Source organism: Phasianus colchicus, chromosome Z, assembly GCF_987193195.1.
Source record: "Phasianus colchicus chromosome Z, bPhaCol1.hap1.1, whole genome shotgun sequence".
Taxonomy (NCBI): domain Eukaryota; kingdom Metazoa; phylum Chordata; class Aves; order Galliformes; family Phasianidae; genus Phasianus; species Phasianus colchicus.
Window position 1 is genome coordinate 75075413 of NC_143476.1, and position 24234 is coordinate 75099646.

The 24234-nt window shown below is 38.2% G+C and overlaps 1 protein-coding gene across 2 annotated transcripts in view; it reads left to right on the forward strand.

Moving 5' to 3' along the window:
* PLPP1 (phospholipid phosphatase 1) overlaps positions 1 to 24234 on the forward strand; it is a 55207-nt gene that overhangs the window by 23387 nt on the left and 7586 nt on the right. For both annotated transcript variants that reach the window (XM_031609498.2, XM_031609499.2), the window contains exons 3-4: positions 2749 to 3029; positions 17097 to 17154. In XM_031609498.2, the coding sequence (XP_031465358.1) occupies positions 2749 to 3029; positions 17097 to 17154 (339 nt within the window). The remainder of the gene's footprint in view (positions 1 to 2748; positions 3030 to 17096; positions 17155 to 24234) is intronic.

The window sequence follows — 24234 nt, forward strand, 5'->3', positions numbered from 1 at the left end:
TTTCATTCTGGACCTCATTTGATTCAACTGAGTTCCTAAGGTTGTCTTCCTCTCACACTGAATCAGTGAACTGGTAATATTCCTTGTGCAACTGCTAGTATCCATTACAGGGGGTGAGAGATCTCCGTCTTTGACTGCAACTCCTAGCTCAGATGAACTGATTCAAGCATATTTTAACTCTGTCCCTCGATTTAGTTGTACTCTGCCAGGTGAGCCAGCATAATAGCTTCTAATTGACAAAAAGGCAGGTCCCACTTAAAGCACTGTCTTTTGCCACCTACAATGTCATGGCTGAATTGTGTAAGCTATTGGAATTCCTTAACCTGGTTGAAAATAGCTTTTAGCTTTCTGCTGGGTTGAGTGAAAGGACTCCTGGAAGTGTAAGCAAGAAGTATCAGTGCTGATGCCTGAAGTGGCATGAACATGTCATCAATTGAGAGTAAATCTGGAGCTCACCAGTTAACCATTTCATGTTTTGTATCTTGTGTGACTGCATCCAAATTCTCACAGATGAGGTTTCAGCATCACAGTTCAGATATGTCAGAAGGCTTTTATACTCAACTCATTGTATCTATGTGCTGATTGTTATCAGAGTTGATCACGCTATAATTTGAGCGGAACTGAAACTTTCATGCCAGATAAAGTCTTTAGTTGTTTAACAATTTATCCAAGTATATTTTTGAAATTAAAACAGGAAAAGAAGCAGAATATTGGCTAACTGCTTCTCTGGGCTAATAGGGGAATACTACAAATCAGGGAATACTATGGCAGTCTGACTCTGGTACAAGTACTCTAGACAGGGATTTTTTTTCTAGGTTCCAACATGTTAACATGTATGTTGTGTGTTCCTGGATGGGGATTTTTTTCCTTATCTGTAGAAATGTGAGGACTGGGAACCAGAACTGGCTTGCTGTATTTTTTCTGTTTTTTGGTTTTTTTTTTGGTGAGTAGGAGGAAAGCCTATGGTTCAAGAACTTAAAAGAAATACAGCAGAAACTTTTTTTTTGCTGTTTGTTCAGTTAACTGGCAAGAGATCTGTGCTGGAAGATCTTGCCTTTTATGGTAGGACTACTTCTTTCACTCTGTGCTCACGCTGGTAGTCAGTACTTCGTAAGAGCAGCCATACTTGGTCACAGCTGAGGTCCATCTAGTTTATTTCATTTCAACAGTGGTTAAAACAGAAGAAAGAACAGAAGAACAGAGCAAAATACTTTCCTACTGGCCACATGTAGATGAGGGCCTGTCTGAATCAGAAAAAAGCTTCAATGAACTTAGTAATTTTTAATGAATGTATTTCCTTTTGATTTTTATCCAGTCTCCATGTGAGTCTGTATATATACTTGTCTAATAAAGCCACCTTCAGAACATTAGAGATCTTTTATTGGTGAAATGAAAACAGTCTTGCCAGAAACTCAAGTCAGACACTTAAAAGCAAGTGTTAGTGCTTTATCCTCAGTGCTTTTGTGCAGACCACTGCAGATGAATACTGTGAGTCCAGTAAAGTAGCTGTAGTGATATCACTTTTTGTCACTCAGTTGAGACGACTTTCTTTAAGCTTTTCAGCTTTGTTCTTTTAATAGCATTCATTGTGGCTGTAGTACCTTTGTTTCAGTTTACTTCATTAAGAGGGTATTCTCTGGGATTTGTTTTAAGAACATACTGATATCTGTGCTTGAAATGTAGATTTTTCAGTTTTTGTCCTTGTTTTGGTGTTCCTCTGCTTCAGTTCATGTTCCAGCAGGGTGCAGAATGCAAAAAAAATTGTTAGTGTTGTACTCTGATTAACATGTCTGCCTGCTTTACATGTGCAGAGCTACTGACAGCCACTTTGCTCAGGTGTCAGTGCCTTTTTTGAACAGCTTAATTCACACAATCTCTGCCTTTCGGTACCATGGATGTGTCAATCCTGTAAGTGATAGATAGAGCTATCACTGAATCCTTAGGATTTTTGAAAGTGACTTTACACATACATCTAATCTACTCTTGCAGAAGAGCCTTTCTGTATCAAATGGGGCTGGCTCATATCCAGCCTCTCTGGATGAAATAGTAATATCAGCAGTGGGACTGAAGATTTATATACCTATTCTAAGAAAAACATGCTTTCTGCAAAAGGCAGATGTTAGAGGAAAAAAGTCTCCTTTCCTATCAATACTTAATATGTTCATGATGCATATACTTTGAACATACCAGTTGAGAAATCCTTTGAGCTTTTTCTCCCCTAAAGATAAAATTTTCTTGAGGACTAGGAAGTTAATTTGTTTAAATAACTGGTCTTTCACATCTGAAAATCAAATTTACACCCTTCAGAATGATTTTTGGCTTAACCAAAAAAAAAAAACAAACCAAAACCCATACAAAACATGAAAAAGCCTGATAAGACAGAAGAATTCTGTTTAGCAGATACTAATGTAATGAAAAGTGTAGGATGAAATGTAAAACTGAAGAGAATGCTTTTCATCAGCTCTGTGTCAAACAGTATGGATGAATATTACCCAGTGAAAGCTTTGTAATAAATATTCTGAGAATCAGCTTACCCATATAACTTGCTCTTTTAAAGTGCAATATGATGCATAGTAGGGCAAAAAATGATTTATTTTAAATGTGTTTTAAAGTTTTAGAAATGATTACTATCAACTCATAGGGAGCTTAAATTCTGCAGCTCAATTTTATTTAATCTGAAATGATATGCTTGATTATTAACAATAGTATTTTCTAAGTGATTAACTGCTGTCCTTCTTTCTCTTTCAGATAATCTTAGGAGAGACTCTTTCTGTCTTTTATAACCATTTGCACTCAAACTCATTTGTCAGAAATAACTACGTAGCCACTATTTACAAAGCCATCGGAACCTTCATTTTTGGAGCAGCTGCTAGCCAGTCATTGACGGACATTGCCAAGTACTCCATAGGCAGACTGCGTCCTCACTTCCTTGCGGTGTGCCAGCCTGACTGGGCACGGATCAACTGCAGTCTGGGTTACATTGAGAACTTCCCATGCCAAGGAGACAAAGCAAAGATAAATGAAGGAAGGTGAGTCTGGCTGATCTTGTAGACTTGGTTTTGAGACCTCTTTCTTGGCTTGGTAATACCTGGGGATGATGAGTTCATTGTATATGAAGTCACAGGTTCTGAACTGGATATGTTGACTGGGAAGTAATATAACTTGGGAGACTGAACACAGGAAAAATCTAAACTTGATTTACTTTTTCCTTTTTTAATTGATAGTGAGAAAACCACTTCCAGAACAAAAATTTATAGTGTACTTAAACTATGTTTGCTGTGCTGTTCTGTTCTCTCTTCTCATCTCCCGAGCTGGTTGGAAGCTTAGTGATTTGGATAAGCATCACTGCATGTTTTGTTGCAAAAATCAAATGTACTACCATTTCAAGTACAACTTCTGGCAGCCTGCTGAATTGCAGAAGGTCTCTAGTAAAGATGTACTTGACATATACTTGTGCATGTATGTATGTTATAGCATGAAGATATTGCAGTGGAATTCTGCTTGGTTGTCTGCACTGATTAAGGTAGCACTGGATTTTAGGTAGTTTAAGTGAAGTTTTTACATTCTAACCTGAACTTGATTATGCTAATTCTTGAATTCAGTATCTTGTTTTACTCTGAAAACTGTCATCTTCAGCACACGGTAGCTTTAGCTTTAGCTCCTTGACAACTTCTGTGGTATGCTTGCATTTCTGTTAATACTGTTGGTTAAACTAAGCTGAGGATCACAGTAAGTATACAAATGTAAATATCATTCATATCTTGTTGAAAGCTGCCTATAGAAGTTGACACATTATATTTAAATATAAACTACTTGCAAATCTCTATGCATAGAGATAGCTATTTAAATTAGAAATTCTTAAGTTGATGAGTGTGGGTATTAGTAAGTAGTGTTTTCATATCTGTCTATAGGAGAACCCTTTCTTCAAGCATTCTCTGGCATTTAAGTTTTGATACAGAAACTGGTGTGAAGTACTTCAAATAACTTTAGACTGAATGATCTATGTAAAAATAGCTCTGAAACTTTTATGAAAGTATTGTTATGATAAATTCCAGCTAGTCACGTGCAGAGCTTCTAATATTTATTCAGAAGGAAGATTACACAGATTACAAAGATGTGTATATATTTTTAAATGTAATTGCATTGGGGAAAAGAATACTACACTGTATAGGTTCAATATTGGATATACTACTTGTTTTTAATGTTTTTAGAGAAGTAGTCTATACAAGGATGAGTGTTCATGTCTGTGAATTAAGGGGGGGGAGGGAAAAACAAGTTGATCTCCTGTCAGTGGTGTGAGTAATTAATGTGTCAGTTCTCAAATATCAAGATGTACATTTGTGCTGTTTGATTGCCTTAGAGATACTTTCTTTAGGATTTGTAAAGATAGTGACTTGCCAAATGGCTGTTTTATCTCTCACTTGAACAAAGCAGGGCCTGGTAGAAGGGGGGTAGGTATGCTGGGTCATTAAGATGATCAGCAATTTCCCCAAATTCCTGAAAGAGGAGTAGACCTAGAGGATTCAGGAAGGACACATGACTTCTCCATTCTTTTTTAGTTGTAAGGCATACTTTCCTAACTAGTCTTGGACAGATTGCTCATAAATCTTGTTAGTGCTCATGCACTGGCAGGAGTTAATGGAAACCATAGATACTCACCAGCAGGAGCTGTAAATAAAAATTCTGCTGTTCCTCTCTTAAATATACTTTACTGTATTTGCTGGTTTCACTTGTCCAAAATGAGTTTGTAAGCTTGAATGTCTAGTGTAGTTATGTAAGTCATAAAAAAACTTCTATTTTCTTATACTATATGAATTGCAGGATCCAACCAAAAAAACCCACCTTTTTTAGTGAGTATATATAACACTGAGGAAAAACTCACCATAAAGTCAGAATCAAGGTGCACAAACATGTGAGCAAAGAAGACAGAACAAACTTAAGGTACTGAAGAGTTGTGAATAATTTTTAGTTCTTAACTTAACAATGTACTAGCTGCTACGTACAGCTTAAAATATTTTAAATATTTCATTGAGGATTATGCTGTCACTTCTGTTTGTCATGTTACGATCTTGGTAGCACAAACAACATGCTACACCTGACCTTTACAAAAGGCTTTACTGAAACTATTTGAACTTTATCCACAGAGTGTTGAGAATAAATGATGTAATATGAAGTATAGGTTATTTCTACTCATTGTCTCCTGAATAATGCTGCACGGTAATGTCACAGGGACACTAATAGCCTTATCGAGGAAAGAAATGCAAATTCTATTTACATTTGGACATATAGAGTGAAAGGCATTTGCCTAGAACTTTAAAATTGGAAAGTATACTTACTTTAATTTTTCTGTTCATAAAAATTGCTTCCTGAAACAATGTAGAAGTTACAAAAAAATAAAGGAAGTCAGCTTGTAAAATCAAAACCTGATAAGGATTGTGAAACAGTGTTAGTAACATAGCATCCAAGTTCTTACAATATTGGAAAGCAGTGGGCTCCTAACTGTTAAAACTGATGTTTGTTCCAAGTTTCTCACATGTTCACTGTGGTCAGTTGGGTTGTTGTATGAGTGGTCACAAGTCTCAAAAGTGAATTAACTAGGACAAGTCAATTTAATTTAATAATGCTTAAGAATCAATTCAGGTACTCCAGAGCAATGGAGGATTGGCAGGTAGGTTATGAAGGTAATGCAGTTTTGTATTTTTAATACTGTATTTTGGTACAGTATTGGTGCTTGCTTTCTTAAAAACTGAAGTCTTCTACCATTCATAATACAGATGTAGAGCTCTGTTTCTATAGAGTTGTGTGAATCCTTGTCATCTGCTACTCTCATTCAATTTCTTCTACTGTTGAATAGAGTAGGCATTTCAGCTTCAGCCTTAGCTGTTCTCTGCAGCATGCTTGTGTGATGCATCAATTCTTGTCCTTGATAGACAGTCTGTTTCTACCTCTCGTGCTTTTCTGGTCTGAAGTCAGTCAGATGGTGCTTAGTGAATCAAGATCTTTTACTATTTCTATTTGTTTTCTTGTACAAGGGGGTGGAAGATTCTTATGCTGTGATTTTGTCCCTGAAATCCTAGCATTATATGGTCACTGCCTCCAGTGCTGCTTATGTGTCCAACAAGTTCAGCATTTTTGCTGAATAAGATCCAGTGAAGCACATTTTCTGTGAGGCCTGTCCAGCAGCAGTGCCAAAAAAGAAAAGATGTTGAATTGCTTGTACTGCTACATTGTCTTTCTAGTAGATCTTGACTACTGGTGTTCCCTAAGAAGCCCTCTTGCATATGATGCACCTGGATTCCTATGCCCAGTATGACAAGTGGGTGCTGAGATATCTTGATTTATGTTTTGTTTATAAAATTAAATTCCTTATTAAGCCTGAAAAGAATACTTAACAATTTTCCATATTTCCTGAACTCTTGGAAAGGCTTGATTATTGGCCTCCAAATATCAAAGCAGCCTTTCTCTTTGAGATACTTTAACTTTGCTTTTCTGTTTACGTGTCTCCAGCTGTACCTTATGGTGCAGTGTAAAAAGAGAAAGGTCAATGCATAATGTAGTTTCTTGAACTCATTTATCTGTTAGCTTTTATTCATTTATTGAGCTTCTGATTAAGATGTAGATTTGGAGGTGTCCGAGTCTTGTTTCTCAAAACTTCTGCTATTTAAGTATTGTTGACTTGTTTCTGGTCTCTTACAGAAACCTAGGGTATTAGGGTTTTTTTGTCTTGTTTGTATATTAAATCTCTTCCAAACTGGATTTCATAATTGCCAGATGTGTCCCTTTGTAATGGGATTTACTTGACCATGTGGATTGCATCTGAAAAATCTGGATTGAATTTCAAATCTGGGTGACTTCTGGGTTCAAGTTTTTTAGATTTTATGTATTCACACGTTTTTGTATATATAAACATATTATTTGAGCTTCATTGTACAGGAGAACATGAGAACGTAATTCTAAATATTCTTTTGACAGATTAGCCCTTTAAGCAAAAATTTTAGCTGTGATTGCAGGTTCAGAAGTAAGCTGGTGTATGTATTATGCATGTGCATAAATACAATGTCTTTCATAACCTCTGCTTCTTAGAAAATAGAAGATACTGCAGGTGATCGGCACATGGGTGCAGACGGTGGTTATATTTCAACATCTACTGATTCTGCATAAATTTTTTTGCTATTTTTGTTGTATTTTACATATTGAAAAGACTTTATTGTTAAGACTCTTGCTTTTTTTTTATTAGAGTTAATACCCATCATGGTACACACTTCAATTCTGGGCACATTTTTCAGAGCTTCCTTTAATATATATATATATTTTTTTTAGGAAACTTCAAATTGAAGCAAATAATTCTTTAATTTTTCTTGAAATCCACACTGCCCCTTAATAGAATGGTTGAATACAGAAGCAGAGAAGCAGTATTGGCATGGGTATTTATAAGATATGTTGAACACCTGCAAGTTCATTTAAACTGCAAATACCAACCTCTAGTAGCTAAACTTGGTTGCAGTATGCAGTACAGTTGGTTGGTTTATTCTCTTGCTTTGACAGGTTAAACTAGTTCCCATCTGCACACTTTCTTGCACAGTGTGGAGTATTTCCCCCCACCTTCGTGTAATCATCCTGGGTGTGTGCAAAAATGCTCTTAGTCTACTTGCTCTGGCTTCATGTGTTTACTCCCAAGTTTTTTTTGGATGTGGTGCTTACTACATTTGAGATGGGCAGTGTGGATTTCTCCCAGTGATATAAACACTGACTTCTAAATACTTTTGTCAGTGGAAAAAAAAATCTTAGGAGTGATATCTGAGTATGGTGGTAGGTTGGAACCTGGAAGTTCAGAGTCCTGGGTTTGTAGGACCAGGAGTACCTGATGACTAGGCAAGTCCAAGAAGTTGTCCTTGCTGATTTGTCTGCTCACTGAACATATACACACAGCTAAAACCGTTGAACCTTAGGTGGTAGATACTAAACCGTGTTGCATAAGGCAAGTTAGAGGCAATCTGTGCAATCTGAACTGTGTTTGCCCCAAAAGCAGACCAGCAGGAATGTTTGTGTACGAGAAACACTTTATTTGAAGTTCAATGTACCATTGAATAATTGAAAATCTCTAGTTTCAGTCTGTCATTTAGTTCCATTAGTAGAAACAGCACAGCTGTTAATGTTCGTGGCTATGATTGTACTGCTAATGTATAGATTGATATCAGAACTTGTAAGTCTGTGGGGGAAAAAAACAGCTCCCTATTCCTGTTGATATATTGCTGCCTGCTCTTGGAATAAGCTGTGTAGTCTGCTATTGCAAACTCAAAATGTAATCTTCAAAGAGGTCTTTAGGAAATTAGAGCTGACTGCTTTGACCTCTTATAATTTATTTCAGTGCAATTGCCAAGGTGGTGCCCTTGACTAATCATTTGCCAGGAATTTTACTTTCTCTTTGTTTAGAGCTGGCTGTTTCAGCTCTTTCACAGGTGGTGTGTGCACATGCATGCCAGTGAGTGCAGTTAAATTGCACGGAGCAGTACCCAGGAGCTAAGTACCCGTGTCAGACAGCTGGCACGGGGCTAACCTGCTTCAAAGTTTAGTTGAACTTCAAAATAAAGTTGGAAACTCTTACTTTGCTTCTTCTGCATGATGAAAACACCTTCAGAATGTTACTAAATCAGACAATACTTAGTAAAATGCAAATGAGTAATGTTTTCCCCCTGTTTCATTAGATAGTTTTTGCAATTGGTTTGCTATGGATTTCTTTAAGCCTCACCCAAAAGACTTGCTTAGTATGATTAGTATGTCTTCAGTAAACAATTGTTCTTTGTGCACAATTAACATTGTGCACTCTTTTTTCTTGATATTGAGGGTATTTCTAAGATGAAGCATTACTTTGTACTAAAATGACTTCGTACTGGAATACTTCATAAAAACTTTGTTTGGAAACTGAAAAGCTTGGTCAAAAATCAAACCATGCTTAATCATTCAAACATAACTAAATAGTTTACTTATCTAATCAGTTTGTAATAACATAATGAATCAGAAATGTCTCTAAAGTTTGTACTAACTTGTTAACTACATGTTTGCTAGAACTCTATTTTTATGTTGTATATTGCATTCCGATTACTTCTGTGACAGAACTTTTAATGTTTGAGCTGTTACCAGTACTGAAGCTTGAACCTTCAGTAGTTTTCATTAGAATCTAATCAGTAGCTTTCACTTCTGAAAAGATGCATGCCAAAAAGTTAAGAAGCTTGGATACCAAAGCTGTAGAGGGGATGAATACAATGCCAAATTCTTTTTCACTATTAATCAAGTGATTCAGCTTCTCCCTTCTGGCATTGGTGTCATTTGAAACATAAAACGGCTAATTTGTGAACACTTCTGCTTCTATCCAAATAATCCTGAGAAATGGAACCTAAAGTCAGGGCACCTACAATTGATGCTTATGAGAAGTTTACATGGAAGGAAAAAGCTGAAATATGGTAGTGAATTAATCTCTTAAACTTGAGAAGCTGCTCCTGGTCTACAGTGAATGATGAAGTAGGGCTGTTCTTAATCTAATAACAAGCTGCCTCTGCAACAGAAATTAACTGGTGATAGGAAAAACTTATATGAAAGATGAACTTGCAATAAGCAACTGAGAAGCCATTATGCAGTCTGGATTGTGTGTCTGATCTTCCTTTTCCTTCATTCTGATGAGGCCCTTCTACATGAAAAGAGCTTCTACACAAACCAGATTTACATGCTTAAATGTTGGATTGAGTCTACTGATGCATTATTTTTTTCCTGCATTATTGATAAAGTAAACAAGTTCCTAATTTTTTGTTTGTTTGGGATTTTTTTTTTTTTTTGGAGGATGCTAACTATAGGCATAGGAAGAAGTAAAGCACTCCAATTGTGTGTTGAATTAAACGGAGTGACACAGTCAAACCTAACAGAAGAAGACTTAGCGGTGGTTTTGCAGTGTGAGTGTGGAATGCTGTTGCAATATGCTGGTAGGTTGGACTTGGTAATACTGTCTTCAAAACATACATACTTGTGCATGGTAAGAACATAAGTTTTGGTAACTTCTTACTCCATGAATGGAAACCTGAAGAAGGAATATTTGTAAACCCAAGACAGTCATGATCTGCTGCTCAGTAGAAAAGAAAAAGCAGTAGACTAATCCACTTTTTCCCTCTACTGGTTATCTCACAGTGCAGTTCACTCTTCTAGTAACTGCATCTACAAAATGTGGTGACAAATACAGAACAGCCAGCTAACTAGTTATTGCCCAAATAGATTATCCTGCTAATGTGCAATCTTTCTGTTTAAAACTAGCAAAACAGATATTGCATGTTATCTGCCTGTTTCAATGTGTTGTGGGGTAAGGGAAACCCAGTAGACTGCTTGCAGAGGCTTAAGAAGAGCCTGCTCAACCCAGTAGTGAAGATGAACCTTCTGACACTTTGTACAGTTGTTTAACTTCACTATGATCCTGACCTCATAAAAAGTTGACTTTCTTCCCCCACTTCTTTCAGTATTTACAAAACTTCTTTCAAAATAATCGTGGAGAAGGGGGGGAAAGTAATTGCAAATTAGAAAAAAAAAAAAAAAAAAAATCTACAACAAAAACTTGCTTATTTCTTCCTAGAACCTGCTATTTCTGGGTTTTTTGTTGTTAGAATTACAGAATCCTTAGAACTGTAAGGGACCTTTTAAAGGCCATCTAGTCCAACTCCCCTGCAGTGAAGACTGACATGCACAGCTGGATCAGGTTGCCCAGGACCTGATCCAATGTCACCTTGAAAGTCTCCAGGGACAGGGTATCCAGCATATCTCTGGGCAACCTGTTCCAGTGCCTCACGACCCTCACTGTAGAAGGCTTCTTCCTTACGTCTAACCTAAATCTACGCTCTTTAAGCTTGAAATCATTTCCCTTTGTTCTGTCACATCAGACTCTGCTGAAGAGTCTGTCCCCTTCTTTCCTGTAGCTCCCCTTTAGATACTAAAAGGCTGCTATCAGGTCACCTTGGAGCCTTGTCTTCTCCAGGCTGAACATCCTCAATTCTCACAGGACAGATGTTCCATTCTATGGATCATTTTTGTGGCTCATCTCTGGACACACTCCAGGTCCATATCTGTCCTGTCCTGAGTACTCCACATCTGGATGCAGTACCTCCAGATGAGGCTTCACCAGTGCAGAGAAGAGGGGCAGGAGCACTTCCCTCAGCTTGCTGGCCACACTTATTTTGATGAAGCTCAGGATACAGGGGATAGTTATTAAGATGAGCAGAAACTTTTGATTTGTGTAAGGTAAGAACATGATGATCTGTGTGTGTTTTTTTTTTTTTTTGAAGACAGCTATTACACATTTCTTTTCTGCAGGTTTAATCTCTTGGCATGCTTTGTACTGGCAAAGTTTGCTTATTATCTGCCATCACTTAAAGCAGAGCTGAGTGGCTCTGCATTCCTGTCTCGGATATGATTGTAAAAGATGGTTAGTAGAGGTTTCACTTAAAAATGCCTTTGTCAGTAAAATTGCTGAAGTGAGCAAAAGAGACTCCGAGAGTTGCCAGAGTCTAAGACTTTTTACTTCAGTCTGGGTTTAACCAGTGGATGAGAAGGGAAAAAGTGACAAAATTGTGAATAATGCTGTCTTTTGAAAGTGGATTTCTGTTTAAGTAGGCTTGGATATTGTTAAATAGATGACTTGCCTATGCGTTTAATTGATCATTCTTTTCTCTGCAATGGAGTACCAAGTACTTGAAGATTTATGTTCCTGCTGATGTCCTTGGAAGTTGTTTCTGCACAAGTCTGTAACTCTTGAAGAGAGTGGGTGCTGTGAGAACATGTTGATCACTGAGTGCAGAACTGATTGTTTTTAAAGAATATGCTACTTCAGCTTATGTGTAGGCCTATCACGTAATTAAACCAATTCCTCAGAGCATTACAATTCTAGGAATATTTCCCTGCCAAGTGTGCAGAGCTGGCTGGCTTATTTGAAATCGGCATGCTGACCTGCAGCTGTCTTGGACATTTATTCCACTTCAGATTAATGAAATGTGTAGCACAAGTGTCAGGAGGAGCTTTGAGTCAAGATGTGGAGAGTCTGAAGAACCTGAGGATAGAAATAATTTGCTGGCCAGTTTAGGGAGTGTTTGGTTTTGTGTTGATGTGGAAGTAGATATAATATTGGGTCTCCTGTTTTTCTGTTATTGAATCATTCCACAATTCAATTCTCATTTTGGGCAGATTTCCTTATTCAAATCTATACCACTTTTATATGGCACCACAAAACGTTCTTGCTGCTTAGATATGGGTCTATCCTATTTTTTTTGTTATTTCTAAAGCTTCCTTTTAGTTTTTTACTATTCAATACTTTACTAGCTCTTTCCTAGTATCTTTCTTCACTGAGGCTGTTCACTTCCCAGTTGGACTCTTGTACAGAATTGCACTTTGCATACGTTATGTTGTCCATGTAAACACTGTATGGAGATGTGACATCAACTGGTTCATAAACTTCTGATGTTAAGTAATTTGTTTATTAAATAATGTGCATTACAAACTACTATCAAGCAGAACTTATTACCTAAAACATAGTTCTTGAATGTGAGTGTAAAACAATGTTCCTTTTATGTGTGGCATGCTATGCTGATCCCTGTACAGATGTGTAACTGCTAGAATCTCTACAAATAACACTTTAACAGTAGCTTAGGACTGTTAAAAGTGAAAATTAACAATTTTGTTTGGTGTTGAATATAGGTAGTTACTCTAATTAGGAGTTATAAAATGTTATACCTACCACGACAACTCAAAATCCAATCTCTCATATTTGGAGAGAGTTGTGTGGTGGTTTTGTGATACTTTTTTTCCTAAATTGTCTCTCTTTTGGGAAAACTTTTATCATGTCTTTCTATACCCCAGGTATTTCTACATCCCAGTTATTTATACAGACTGGGGGGAGATTTCCTTGACAGCAGCTCTGAAGAGAAGGACTTGGGGGTCCTTGTGGACGAGAAGCTGGACATGAGCCAGCAGTGTGTGCTTGAAGCCCAGAAGGCCAGCTGTGTTCTGGGCTGCATTAAAAAAGGGGTGGCCAGCAGGGAGAGGGAGGTGATTGTCCCCCGCTACTCAGCTCTTGTGAGGCACCATCTGCAGTACTGCGTTCAGGTCTGGAGCCCCCAATACAAGAAGGACCTGGAGCTCCTGGGTCCAGAGGAGGGCCACTGAGATTATCAGAGGACTGAAGCACCTCTCCTATGAAGAAAGGTTGAGGGAATTGGGCTTGTTTAGCTTGGAGAAGAGAAGGCTGCAGGGAGACCTCATTGTGGCCTTCCAGTACTTGAAGGGAGCATATTAACAGGAGGGGAAATGACTGTTTATGAGGGTGGATAGTGATAGGACAAGGGGGAATGGTCTTAAACTGAGACAGAGCAGATTGGGGTTAGATATTAAGAGGAATTTTTTCACTCAGAAGGTGGTGACGCACTGGAACAGGCTGCCCAAGGAGGCTGTGGATGCCCCATCCTTGGAAGCATTCAAGGCCAGGCTGGATGTGGCTCTGGGCAGCCTGGTCTGGTGGTTGGCAACCTGCACATAGCAGGAGGGTTGAAACTGGATGATCTTTGTGATCCTTTTCAACCCAGGCCATTCTATGATTTTATGCATCTGTTTACACTGAAAAATTTAGAAAACTTATTGCTCTGTACAGCTCTAGTAGGTAATGCAGCTGCCCTTGTACTTTGTTAGGAGTATCTTGTCCTCAGACTGTACCATGATTCCTTATAGAAGCCTTGAATAAAGGGGACAGCAGTTTACATACTGTGAGGTTTACTGTCTAGATAAGATGACTTGAGAAATAAGTCATCTTATAAGAATAGGTCATATTCTCCTAACTAAGTTGTCCTGTATGTATAAAAAGGAATAGACCAGAATTAAACTGTTGTAAATGTCAAAGCCAACAAGACGTTCTTTCCCGGACTTACTTATTTGTGATTAGAAATCCTGGGTAAAAGTTTTAAATGGTTCAGTATTTGCTATAGTTACTTCCCTGCAAGAATTGTTCATACTTTGATTACTTTTCCAAGTAATCATTAAAAATGTGGTCTTGCAGTAGCAGACTAGAGTGATAATCATAATCACTTCTATGGTAACCATTTCTAGGAAGTACAGCTATCTTTAATTTTATCTGTATCATATAATACATTAAACCTGTGGCAAAACTAAGCTTCTGGAAAGCTAACCAGCCCTTAATGTCCCTTGTTTTAAGACCTCTTTTTAGGTAGTGAGCTGCACTGTACACATTAGGAACTGAGTATGCTTTAGATATCAATTGAAAGCTGAAATTGGTTTGGTGTTACTTCTTAAGGTGCTCTTCTATCTTGGTAGCAATAGTTGTTCAAATGGAAACAGCTTTTGCTCTTTCTTGATTAAATGAAGCTTTGCTCCTCATGTTCTAATTAACCAGTTGAGGTAGATACTGAGTAAAAGACATAGATTGCAGATCTGGTCTTTTGACTTCATACTTGCTGGTTTTGAAAGAATTGAAACAAAACTTTACACTTACCAACATCATTTCATGACATGAGAACAATATCCCATGAAACCGTTTGAATGCTCATGAAATCTGAGATGCAAATTCCTACTGGGATAATTTGTCCTTCATTAGCCAAAAGTAGAGTTTTTCAGGATTGTCTGTAGGATTTTATCTGCAAAAATTCTAATATTTTGGTCTTTTTAGAACTAGTAAGTGCTGATTTTTTTAATTACTTTTATTTCTTAATTGTTTTTACTTGTAAAATTCCTGACTCATGGCAGGCCAGCACTGGCAGTATGCTCCCAAGGAAACCTGGGCTGTGAAGCAGCTTGGGTGGTTCAATAGACAGGATGTTTTGCTGGCTTTGAGAAGGTATTTGTGTGCTGAAGAATGGTCATGAAACCTTTTAAAAGTATTTTAACTGAAACAATGGAAAAGCATTAAGATTTTTAACAATTTTTGTTTTATTTTTAACAAGTCCAGGGATAGCAGTATTGCCAAAGAACTTTCACTGGGATTGCACAATGTACAAATTGGATCAATATTTTGTCCCAGTTGTATTTTTGGCAATACTTCATGTACTAAACACTAAGTTTTCAGTCATGTACAGCTTATTTAATCTGTGTCTGATGAGAGTGCATTTAAATTTTGTAATCTTCAACCTGGAACAAGGTATTCTTAATGTTACATTGTGCTTACGTTTATCTAAAACCACAAATGCTTGTAGGCAGCAACATATTTAACATATTAATTCAAAAAAACGAATGTAAGAAATTTCTTTCTCTCATTCAATAACTTTCTGAATTCCTTCAGCTGGCAGTGTGTTGCCCTCAGGAGATATAGGAGAAGGTCTTAAGGACAACAGCAATAACCTAAATGGTGGATAAAATATTGGCATAGAATTCAGGAGTTCATTGTTGGCACTTCAAGAGTACTTGGTTGTTGTATCCAACAAAGAGAACTTTTTCAAGTTTTTGTCATACTGGCCTTCACAGCAGAGTTCTAAACAGAGATCTTGATGAAGAAGAGTTAAGAAATACTAGAGTAGAGGAAGGTTACCTTGCAAAAATTGCAGTCTTACTGTTTTTTTTTTTTTAATTTTAAACATCTGAAGATGTTAGTTCTTATACTGAAGAATTGAAAACATCTGTGATACTTACACATATGAAGCTCATCTTTTTGGAGTTCATTCCAGTTTCTCTGAAACAAAGCTGTTAGTGCTTGAAATAGCTCAGAAATAGCTGTTTCTGAGTAGCTTGGAAGTCAAATATAGTAAAATGTAAACCAAGAGCTACAGAGAACACTTGGTGTGAGTTTTCTTACCCCTCTGCAGTGCATTTCTTAATGCTGTGCATGCAAATTAATCATACAGTTTTGAAGTTTCACTTGTGCATGAGATTGCTTTATTGCCTCCCTTGTGGTATTTCTGTGGTAAACCTGATTACCCTACTGTGCGTTGTTACTCTTTGACAGGGAGAGCAGACTGACTTAGATTTTTCACTGATCCCTGATTCAGGCCCCCAGGTGTGGTGACCAGCTGGGACACCTGCTGGAGGTGGCAGGGAGCTGCCTGGGAATCCACAAAACTTCCTATTAACTTGTGCTTCTTTGTCAGGGTTTAAGTGAGTGGTGTAACACAGCACCCTGAAATTACACAGAAGCCTGGCTGAGTGAGACCTGCTAGATAACCTGTGGAGTGACTTAAATGTTTTCTCTACAATGTGCTCTATGTAATGAGTAGAAGAGAGCTGAAGTATAGATTCATTTCCCTGCTTAAGACTGGATCAGAAATCTCTTAGCATTTTGCTGTTTCTTCTTGAAAAGTAGTGGCTGGGCTTTGTTCTGTGCCCTGTCACACATCTGCTGTTCTATGCTTTTTTCTGAGCCGCTTCCTTAGAGGTGAAGTTGGTGATGAAGGCACTCCTGAGAGTCCTCAGGAGTGCCACTGTTAGTCCCTTTCAGCCTGGGCCTTCTAGAAGCCTCTTAGAAGTCAGAGGTAGTGTTGCCTTCCCTAAAGGAAATAGGCAAGTATAAAGCTGTTTCTACAAGTACAAGGTTAGGTGTCACCTTTTGCACTTGGCTGGCTGATGAACCATCTTCCTGCCTTTTTTTCCCCTTCAGTGATAGATGATCATGGTCTGTATGAACTCCTACATTTCACAAATGTACACATCTAAATAGGAGCAGTTTATGTTGTCTCTTGATGGTGGCACACAGTAGCGACACTGCTTGTGTGCATACTGTGATTATCTGATAAACACTTGCTTTTTTAATTGGTATACTTAGGCTTTTTGTTCTGACACTTATCAGAAATGCCAGAATACTAAACAACTGTTCTGCTCTAATATATGCTAGTTCCAGGATGTTCTTGCTTACAGGTCGAACTGGAGTTGAAGGACAGGGAGTTACTTGTTGAAATAGTGAGGTTGCTGCTAACTGTCAGAAACTACTGACAGAAACAAGTGATGTCTGTTATGCCTTGATAGCAATCTTGAAATGGCATGGGAATGTTTGCTTTTTTTCCTGTTAACTTGTGTAAGATAACATCACTATGGTGAACATGGAAAAATACTGAAATGTCTGTTGTTTTTTTTTCCAGACTATCATTTTATTCTGGCCATTCTTCGTTCTCCATGTACTGCATGCTATTCCTAGCAGTAAGTATGTTTTTTCCATGTATTTAGTAGTGGAATAAAAAAAAAAAACAACAACACAACTCTTATTTACCTGATGCAAAACTCTACAGTAAGATATGTTTGATTTGATTAGGTTTTGCATGTTTCATTAAAGAAATAAACTAACTAATACAAAACCCTAGACTTAAACTTAATCAAATATGAATGGGTCCATAAGCTCTAAGCAGGAGACCAACTTTATTTTCTAATTCTTTCTACTTTTCTGTACCTCTCCTTTTTCCCCACCCCTAATAGGAGAAGAGCTGAAGGGCATGGGAAGTGAGGGGAGAAGTTTGGCTGCATAAATAAAAATAAGACTACAATTTTTCTGATAGTTTCTTATGTATGAGGATTTGAGTGCTTCTTCCTTGAGTGCTGATTTTCAATTTGAAGCCCAAAGCCTCATACACTTCAGTTCAAGTCAGCTTGAGTCAATAAACTCATCCTAGAATAAGCTTTGTAACACTAAAAATTAGATACCTATATACAGTATAGTATATGTTTCTTATCTGTCAACTGTGTTTAAAAAAAAAAAAAAACCAACTGTTTTTTCCTTGTTTATCATCACTTCTACTCTCCAAAATCATACAGATCTACTTGTGATGCAATTCCAAAAAATGGAATACATGGATCAAAACCACCATTTCCATGATGCGATGAAGCTATTACTGTTATGTAGCAACCTAATGCTGACTTGTCCTGTTGTGTTCAATTGTCCCTTAACTTTTCCTTACATGGTTTCATTGATCCATATGAGAACACAATATTGCTACCCTTCAGAGGCACAAACTTAGACAAGAGAAAATTTACTATGTGTATGATAATACTGAGTCTGGTTTACAATTTGTACTGATTGGATGAAAGTCATTTGTCATAGATCTGAGTTTGTCTTAACTTTTATCTCTGTTACTTGTGTGAATGAGTCCTGCTTGCCATGTCTTGTGGGAAAGCTGGTTGTGGTCAGGAAGACTTTTCAGCTAGTATGGACTCAGAGAGAGGTTGCTGTTTCGAAATCTTGTCTCATAATGAAAACTCCCGCTACCTGTGCTCCATCTCACTAGGCCCTTGTTATTTGCTGTAACACTGAGATAACATCTAAACAGCATGAGTGCTGTGTAATGGTATTTGTGTTTGGACTTTCAGGCTCTGTTTAATTTGCTAGGATTTTAGGAAAAAATGCAACCTTTAGCAAAAAGGGCAAGATTTTTATTTGCTATTGTTCTTTTGAATATGTGAGTTTCTTCACATGGTTTGAATAATCCTGTCTATAGTAGCCTGTGACATAGTGTTTGGTGGATTCTTTTCTAAATTCATGCTTGTGTGCAGAGTTGCTGAACTCGTGAACTGAGATGCAGTCAGCTATGGGATTTTGTCTTTGTGCATGCTTTACACTTAGCAACCTTCTGCATGGGGAAGGAGGTGGACAATATGAGTCAGGTCCTTCTGTGTCCCACTTTAAAATGCTGTAAATCCAGAGTTTGTCAGTCCCTTAACCTATAGGTATACAGATATCCTTAATTCTCATAACAAGGCATTTGTGAAGCAGTGATGTATTGCACATAAATTCGTGTATCATTCAGATGTGGCAGAAAAATGTTCAGAACAGAATTACAAATGTTAAAGAAAGCAGTCTTGAAGTCAGAAGCACACGAGAAGGAACGTAATTTCAAAGTGTGCTCAAAGGTCTGCGTTGGACCTTTCCAGTCACATGTTCAGCCTCATGGTGGCTGCTGCTAAAGTTTTGGCACATGAGAGATGGTGCAAGAAACTGCGGTTGTAACCCCCCAGTGTTCAGATATTGTGTGCTCAGAAAGTGAAATATTCTCAGTCATTGAAGGAGTTTATCTTCTCACATGTTTTCTACTAAACTATACCCTGAGTTCACACAGTCCAATTTTGATAAGGCTTTTTTTAATAACAGTCTGACCCTGCCTGGGGGAAGAGGTGTTCTTTTTCTTTTCCTGCACCTCTGTTTCTTGTTTCACTTCTCTGGCTGAGCAGTACAAACAGTATGAGACTTTGAGATTAGACTTGTTTCTTCATAGGAACATCTGAAGAAGGTTAACAACTCCTGTACAGGATGGTGTAGGTGTGTTTTTCCACTAATTAATATGGTATCACTGCATACCAACCTTTGCATTGACTGTGGTCTTTGTAATTTTTTTAAAAAGCAAACCACAAAACAAAAGTATTCAAGCAGGCAGCTACTACAGGAAGATGAGGCAAATGCTTTCTCACCCTCCTCCTTGCCCACGTGGCAAGCTGCTGCTGGCTCTAAACCAGGCCTGCAGCATTTGACAACCTGTTTGTTAACTGAACTCTGTTGCTGGCTTCATCTGCTCTTTGCACACTTACTCCAGCTGCAGTCTGAGTCATGAGTGGGACAGAATTGTGAACATGTGGCATTACTCACAGACAGTGTTAATCATAACCAGATGCTGGTTTCCTAAGGACTAGAGGAATCTGCCTTGTGCATACTGCAGAATATGTTCTCTTAACTGTTCTGAATGCGTGTACACTGGCAGGTTGTGCATGAAGGAGTGCTACTGGGAGAAGTCAAATAGGAAGTGATCGCTGCCACAGATAGCACAGACATGCTACGTGAAATGAGGATGTGCTTAAAATATGTGGCTTAAATCAAGCTACCTCGCAAAATATTAGACAAGTTGTGAATTGCTTCTTCAGCTCAGGTACCTGAGACAGAATTGCTGTGTAAGAAGCAAGTTAAATGATAGCTGCACTTTCTGTTATGTACAGGAGCATCTGGTAATTTAAAAAAACTAAGAAGAGGTAATATATCACTTCCAGTAATTTTAGATGCTTTGACTTCTAACCAGCTACAATAATGTCCATTGAGTAATAATCCTTCAGGGTCTTAGCAGAATATTCTGATGCTTTGAATGAAGATTGAGCTAAGGCAGAAGTTTCTCTTGCAGCAATGTAAGAAGGACATAAAAGTTAGGAGCTGTTCATGCCTTCGTGTTGAGCATTCATGCTGTGCTATATGCTTTACATTGCTTATCTCCATGAGGAGCAGAAGTATGCTGGTTTTAATCCTAAGGGGGAAAAACATTTTTTAAATTTTAATTTAATAGTGTTTTTTTTTTTTTTACTACATCTTAGTATTGGCAAAACTCAAAGTACTGCAGCCTGGTTTGAATTCTTCTCACTTAGGATATATTTTTCTTAGCTAACACGCAGGGCTTTTGCTGCTAAAACTCTTAAGTGCTTATTTTTGGTAATAAAAAAGTGGGCTTTACAAGCATCTCTATGCGATCATCTGTGCATTCCCTACTAAGCAAAAGTTTAGCACAAGGAGTTCGTGAGAATGACATCTGGAAGAAGGTACAAAGGCAGGCACGAGATGTGCATGTGTTGACTGGTGACTTATGCTGGTTATGGGGATGCAGTACTTTGCAGGGAAACTATTGGTGACAAGAAAAATTTAGGAAGTCAGTGGAAGCTATGGTGTCTGAGTTGCGACTGCACAACTCCTGATACTGGGAGGAAAAAACTGCACTTTTAAGCGTACTTCTGTGATGAATGTCTCATCTCAAAGTGAGGGAAGGCTATGTGAAAATAACATGCAATTCAGTCTTTATACTTAATGGGAAGGATGTGTTTTGTTTTTTCTTCTCTTAGACATGCTGCAACTTTAATGTCTGTTCTGGAGGCTTCATTAGCCTGGAAGCAGGGGTTCTAGATGGTCTCAATTTCCTTGCTTCAGGAATCCCAGAAGAAAATCTGATTTAAGTATCTATATAGAATTATGCCGTGGGATTACAGATGAGCAGAAGTGCTAGCTGAAAAACATGGCAGTCTGAACAAAATGGAAAGGATAAGAGATGGAAAGTGTAAACTTCCAAACTGAAAATACCTAAATTACACCTGGGAGGAGCTAGGGAAACATGAATGAATACCATGTCCTCTGAACTGTTCAAAATGAATAGTCTGAAGTAAATCATATCTGGGAATTTAAAGCATTTCTCCTTAGTTTGTCCTCTGGTTTGTGGAGAGCAGAAGTGAACTTTTAACTTCAGGGATGGAAATATTTACTTGTATGTAACTTGAACTCGTATGAACACATGTATTTTTGGGAAGCTTTGCTCCACACTCTTTACAGCTACTTAATATTAGCTTTCTGAAGTTCCCTCTGTGAACAGTGTTTGCTTTCCTTGCATCTGGCAGCTAAGGTTGTCTAAGTAAAAGGAATGAGTCTTTGATTCCGTATCACCTGAAATGCATCCATAATAGGTAGCAGCCTCATTAAGCTAGTATCTGGTTAAAGCCTTCTATAGAAACATGTAATGAGCCTAATTTTTGTTATTGTGCCTGCGTTTTCAGTGTGTTTATGTGCAAAATCTTCAGCTGAATTGATCTCGTGTAGCTTGCTGTATGTGACTGCATGGCATGTATGGAAAATAGACACGAGGATGGTGCCTATGGTTAATGAGACTTCCCACTGGAAAGGCAGTCTGTTCATCCCTTAGGGAAAGGGGAAGGATGCACTAATTCTGTTTCATAAAACACTTATCTAACATCTTTAAAAGAAAGATAATACAGAATAAGTATATCTTTCTAGTATCTTTAGGAAGTGTTAAATAGCACCAAACTGGATATTATGATGCCATGTTCCTGTCAAAAAAACTGTGGTGCCTGGCAGATCAGTTTAAGACCTCAGTTTTTAGGCTAGACTTGTTCTAGTCTTTTTATTTGTCATCTTATGGAATGAGTTGTAGAGTGTCAAGCCAGAAAGCAATGATGGTGAATGTGTTTTGGGATTCTTTTGGAGGTGGATCAGCTTGGGACTGAACTGTTAGCAAAAGCTTCCCGGAGATAACAGCAACTTCATGTGGAAACCATGGGGAGATTGAGCAGCAGCAGCATCTGGGAAACCTAGTGATTTAGTAACAGATACTGGAACCCAAAATGTTGTCATCCCCTCCCCTTGCTGCTCCTTTCCTTTCATTATTAAACAGCTAACACATTCCCTCTTGTATTAACCAAACCATCTTATCTGGTTTGGAAGGTAGGAGGACAAGCGTAACTGAACGCTTTTCCTAGCAATTTCCCTGCTACTAAAATACCACTCCTGCCTTGAAAGTAGATACTGCTGTCCATCAACACTTCAGACTTTCATTTAAAAAAAAAAAAAGTTTTAAATGTTCTATCTCAAAGCTACCTAAGTTGTTCAGTGTGTGCTCTGTCCAGAATGACCCTGTTGCAACCACTGCAGCTGGCAGCAATGGATGCAGCCCTGAGGATTGAGTTGCTGTAATGGAGTTGGACTTAGCTGCAGGTAGCCTGGGCATGTTGCTGGCTGCCCCTAGCTGGGGTGGGGAATTGTGCTCAAGAATCAGCCAAGCTGCCTTGCTATTCTGGGCAGAGTAATGTGGGATGGAGGGGTGAAGAATCTGTGAAATGTAACTTGAGTTGCTCACAACCTCTTCCACAGCTCACTGGGAAAGTAGATCTTGTGTGCTCACGGAAGCAGGAAATTATAGAAGAGAACTGGAGAGCAATTGGTATTTCAGTGACCTGGACTGGCAGCCTGTTCCTAGTGCAGAGAGACGACATGCTAGACACAAATGGAAGCTGGGTTTAGACTTTTTTTTTGTGGGTGTGTATATATTTATAATTCTAAATGTGAAAGTCAGGCGTTGCTCCTGAAATCTTGTTTATGTTGGGATTAAAGGTTGGGTGAAGCAATTCCCAAATAAGGGCCTGGGAGCCTTTACCACAGTATCTTACATACTGTTTGCATAGCAGAGTTTCTTCACTTTCCCAAATAGTACTTGAACTGAGCTATGGCAGTCCCTAGTGAGTTCCTGCCCATGTGAAAGTTGAGGACTGTCTGGTCTTCAGAAAGTAATAGGAGGACATGTCTTACTGAGAGTATTTTGTGTAGCTGTAGTTTTGGGCACAAGGAAGCACATTACTTGAAATACAGATTAAAAAATAAAGGATAACTGGTCATGCTATGAGACTCAAGCATGGAGACACTTGTGTTTCTCCTATTTGCATGCCCTCCTAGTACTCATTCAGTACCAGTGTTTAGACTTCTCAGTAGCAAGCAAATGAAGAAAAGTGACTTCTCTATAGTGCACTTGAGAATTGCAGCTGTTGGTAGTGCTGAGATTATTGTGAATTGGCTCATGCAGGACAAAGATGAAAGCAATTCCTTGCAGAGTTCACCTTCTATAGAGGGCTTCTGTAATTTGGTGTATGCGAGAGGAACAGAAGCAAATACTTCTCTCATCAGAAAGGGACAAGCGTTAGTTTTTGGAGTAAAATAGAATGTTGAAGTTTTCCCTGCTTTATGGTAAAAAGTGATGTCAGCGAACTATTTCTACAGTGTACAGCTAAGCTGCAGCTGGAGGATTAATAAACAAAACAACTGTCTGGTGAAAATGTCTGTATAAAATAGATTGACTGTACTTTCAGTTTGCCTTCTAAACTAGTATGTGACAGGAGGTTTCCCTGTCGCATGGGAGGCAGCTCTCACAGTATCAAATGCCTTCTGATGGCAGTATGCAGCTGTCTTAGGCTAGGCTAATATGCACACTGCCTTTTTGCCCTCCTCTGGCAGACTGTTTCCTTTATTTATCTGTCCACTGGAGCAGCTCCCTGAGCAGCACATCATGTTCAAACACCAGAGGTGGCTCAAGTGTTGGGAGGAATGCCTGGTTGGAGTGTATGAGGATAGACTTTCAGCAGCAGTCCACCTGGAGCTAAGTGCAAACCTATATCCTTTTCCTTCTCTAAAAAGGGAAAGATATTTCTGAATTGGTGGCTTCTTTCTCCTTTGTTTTCTGCCCACTCAAAAGAAAATGGAGATGCAGATAAAACAGGGATCATAAGTAGAGTATTTCATAAATAAAGTATTTCATTTTTAGTTGGCTGTAAATTAGGTTTAGGCATACAAAAGCTACATCTACTTATTAAATGATATCTAATGGTGGTATGATAGAGTTAGGGTAGTATGGTTAGGTATGGTTGGACTCTATGATCTTTAAGGTCTTTTCCAACCTGAGTGATTCTATGATAAGTATTTATTTATTT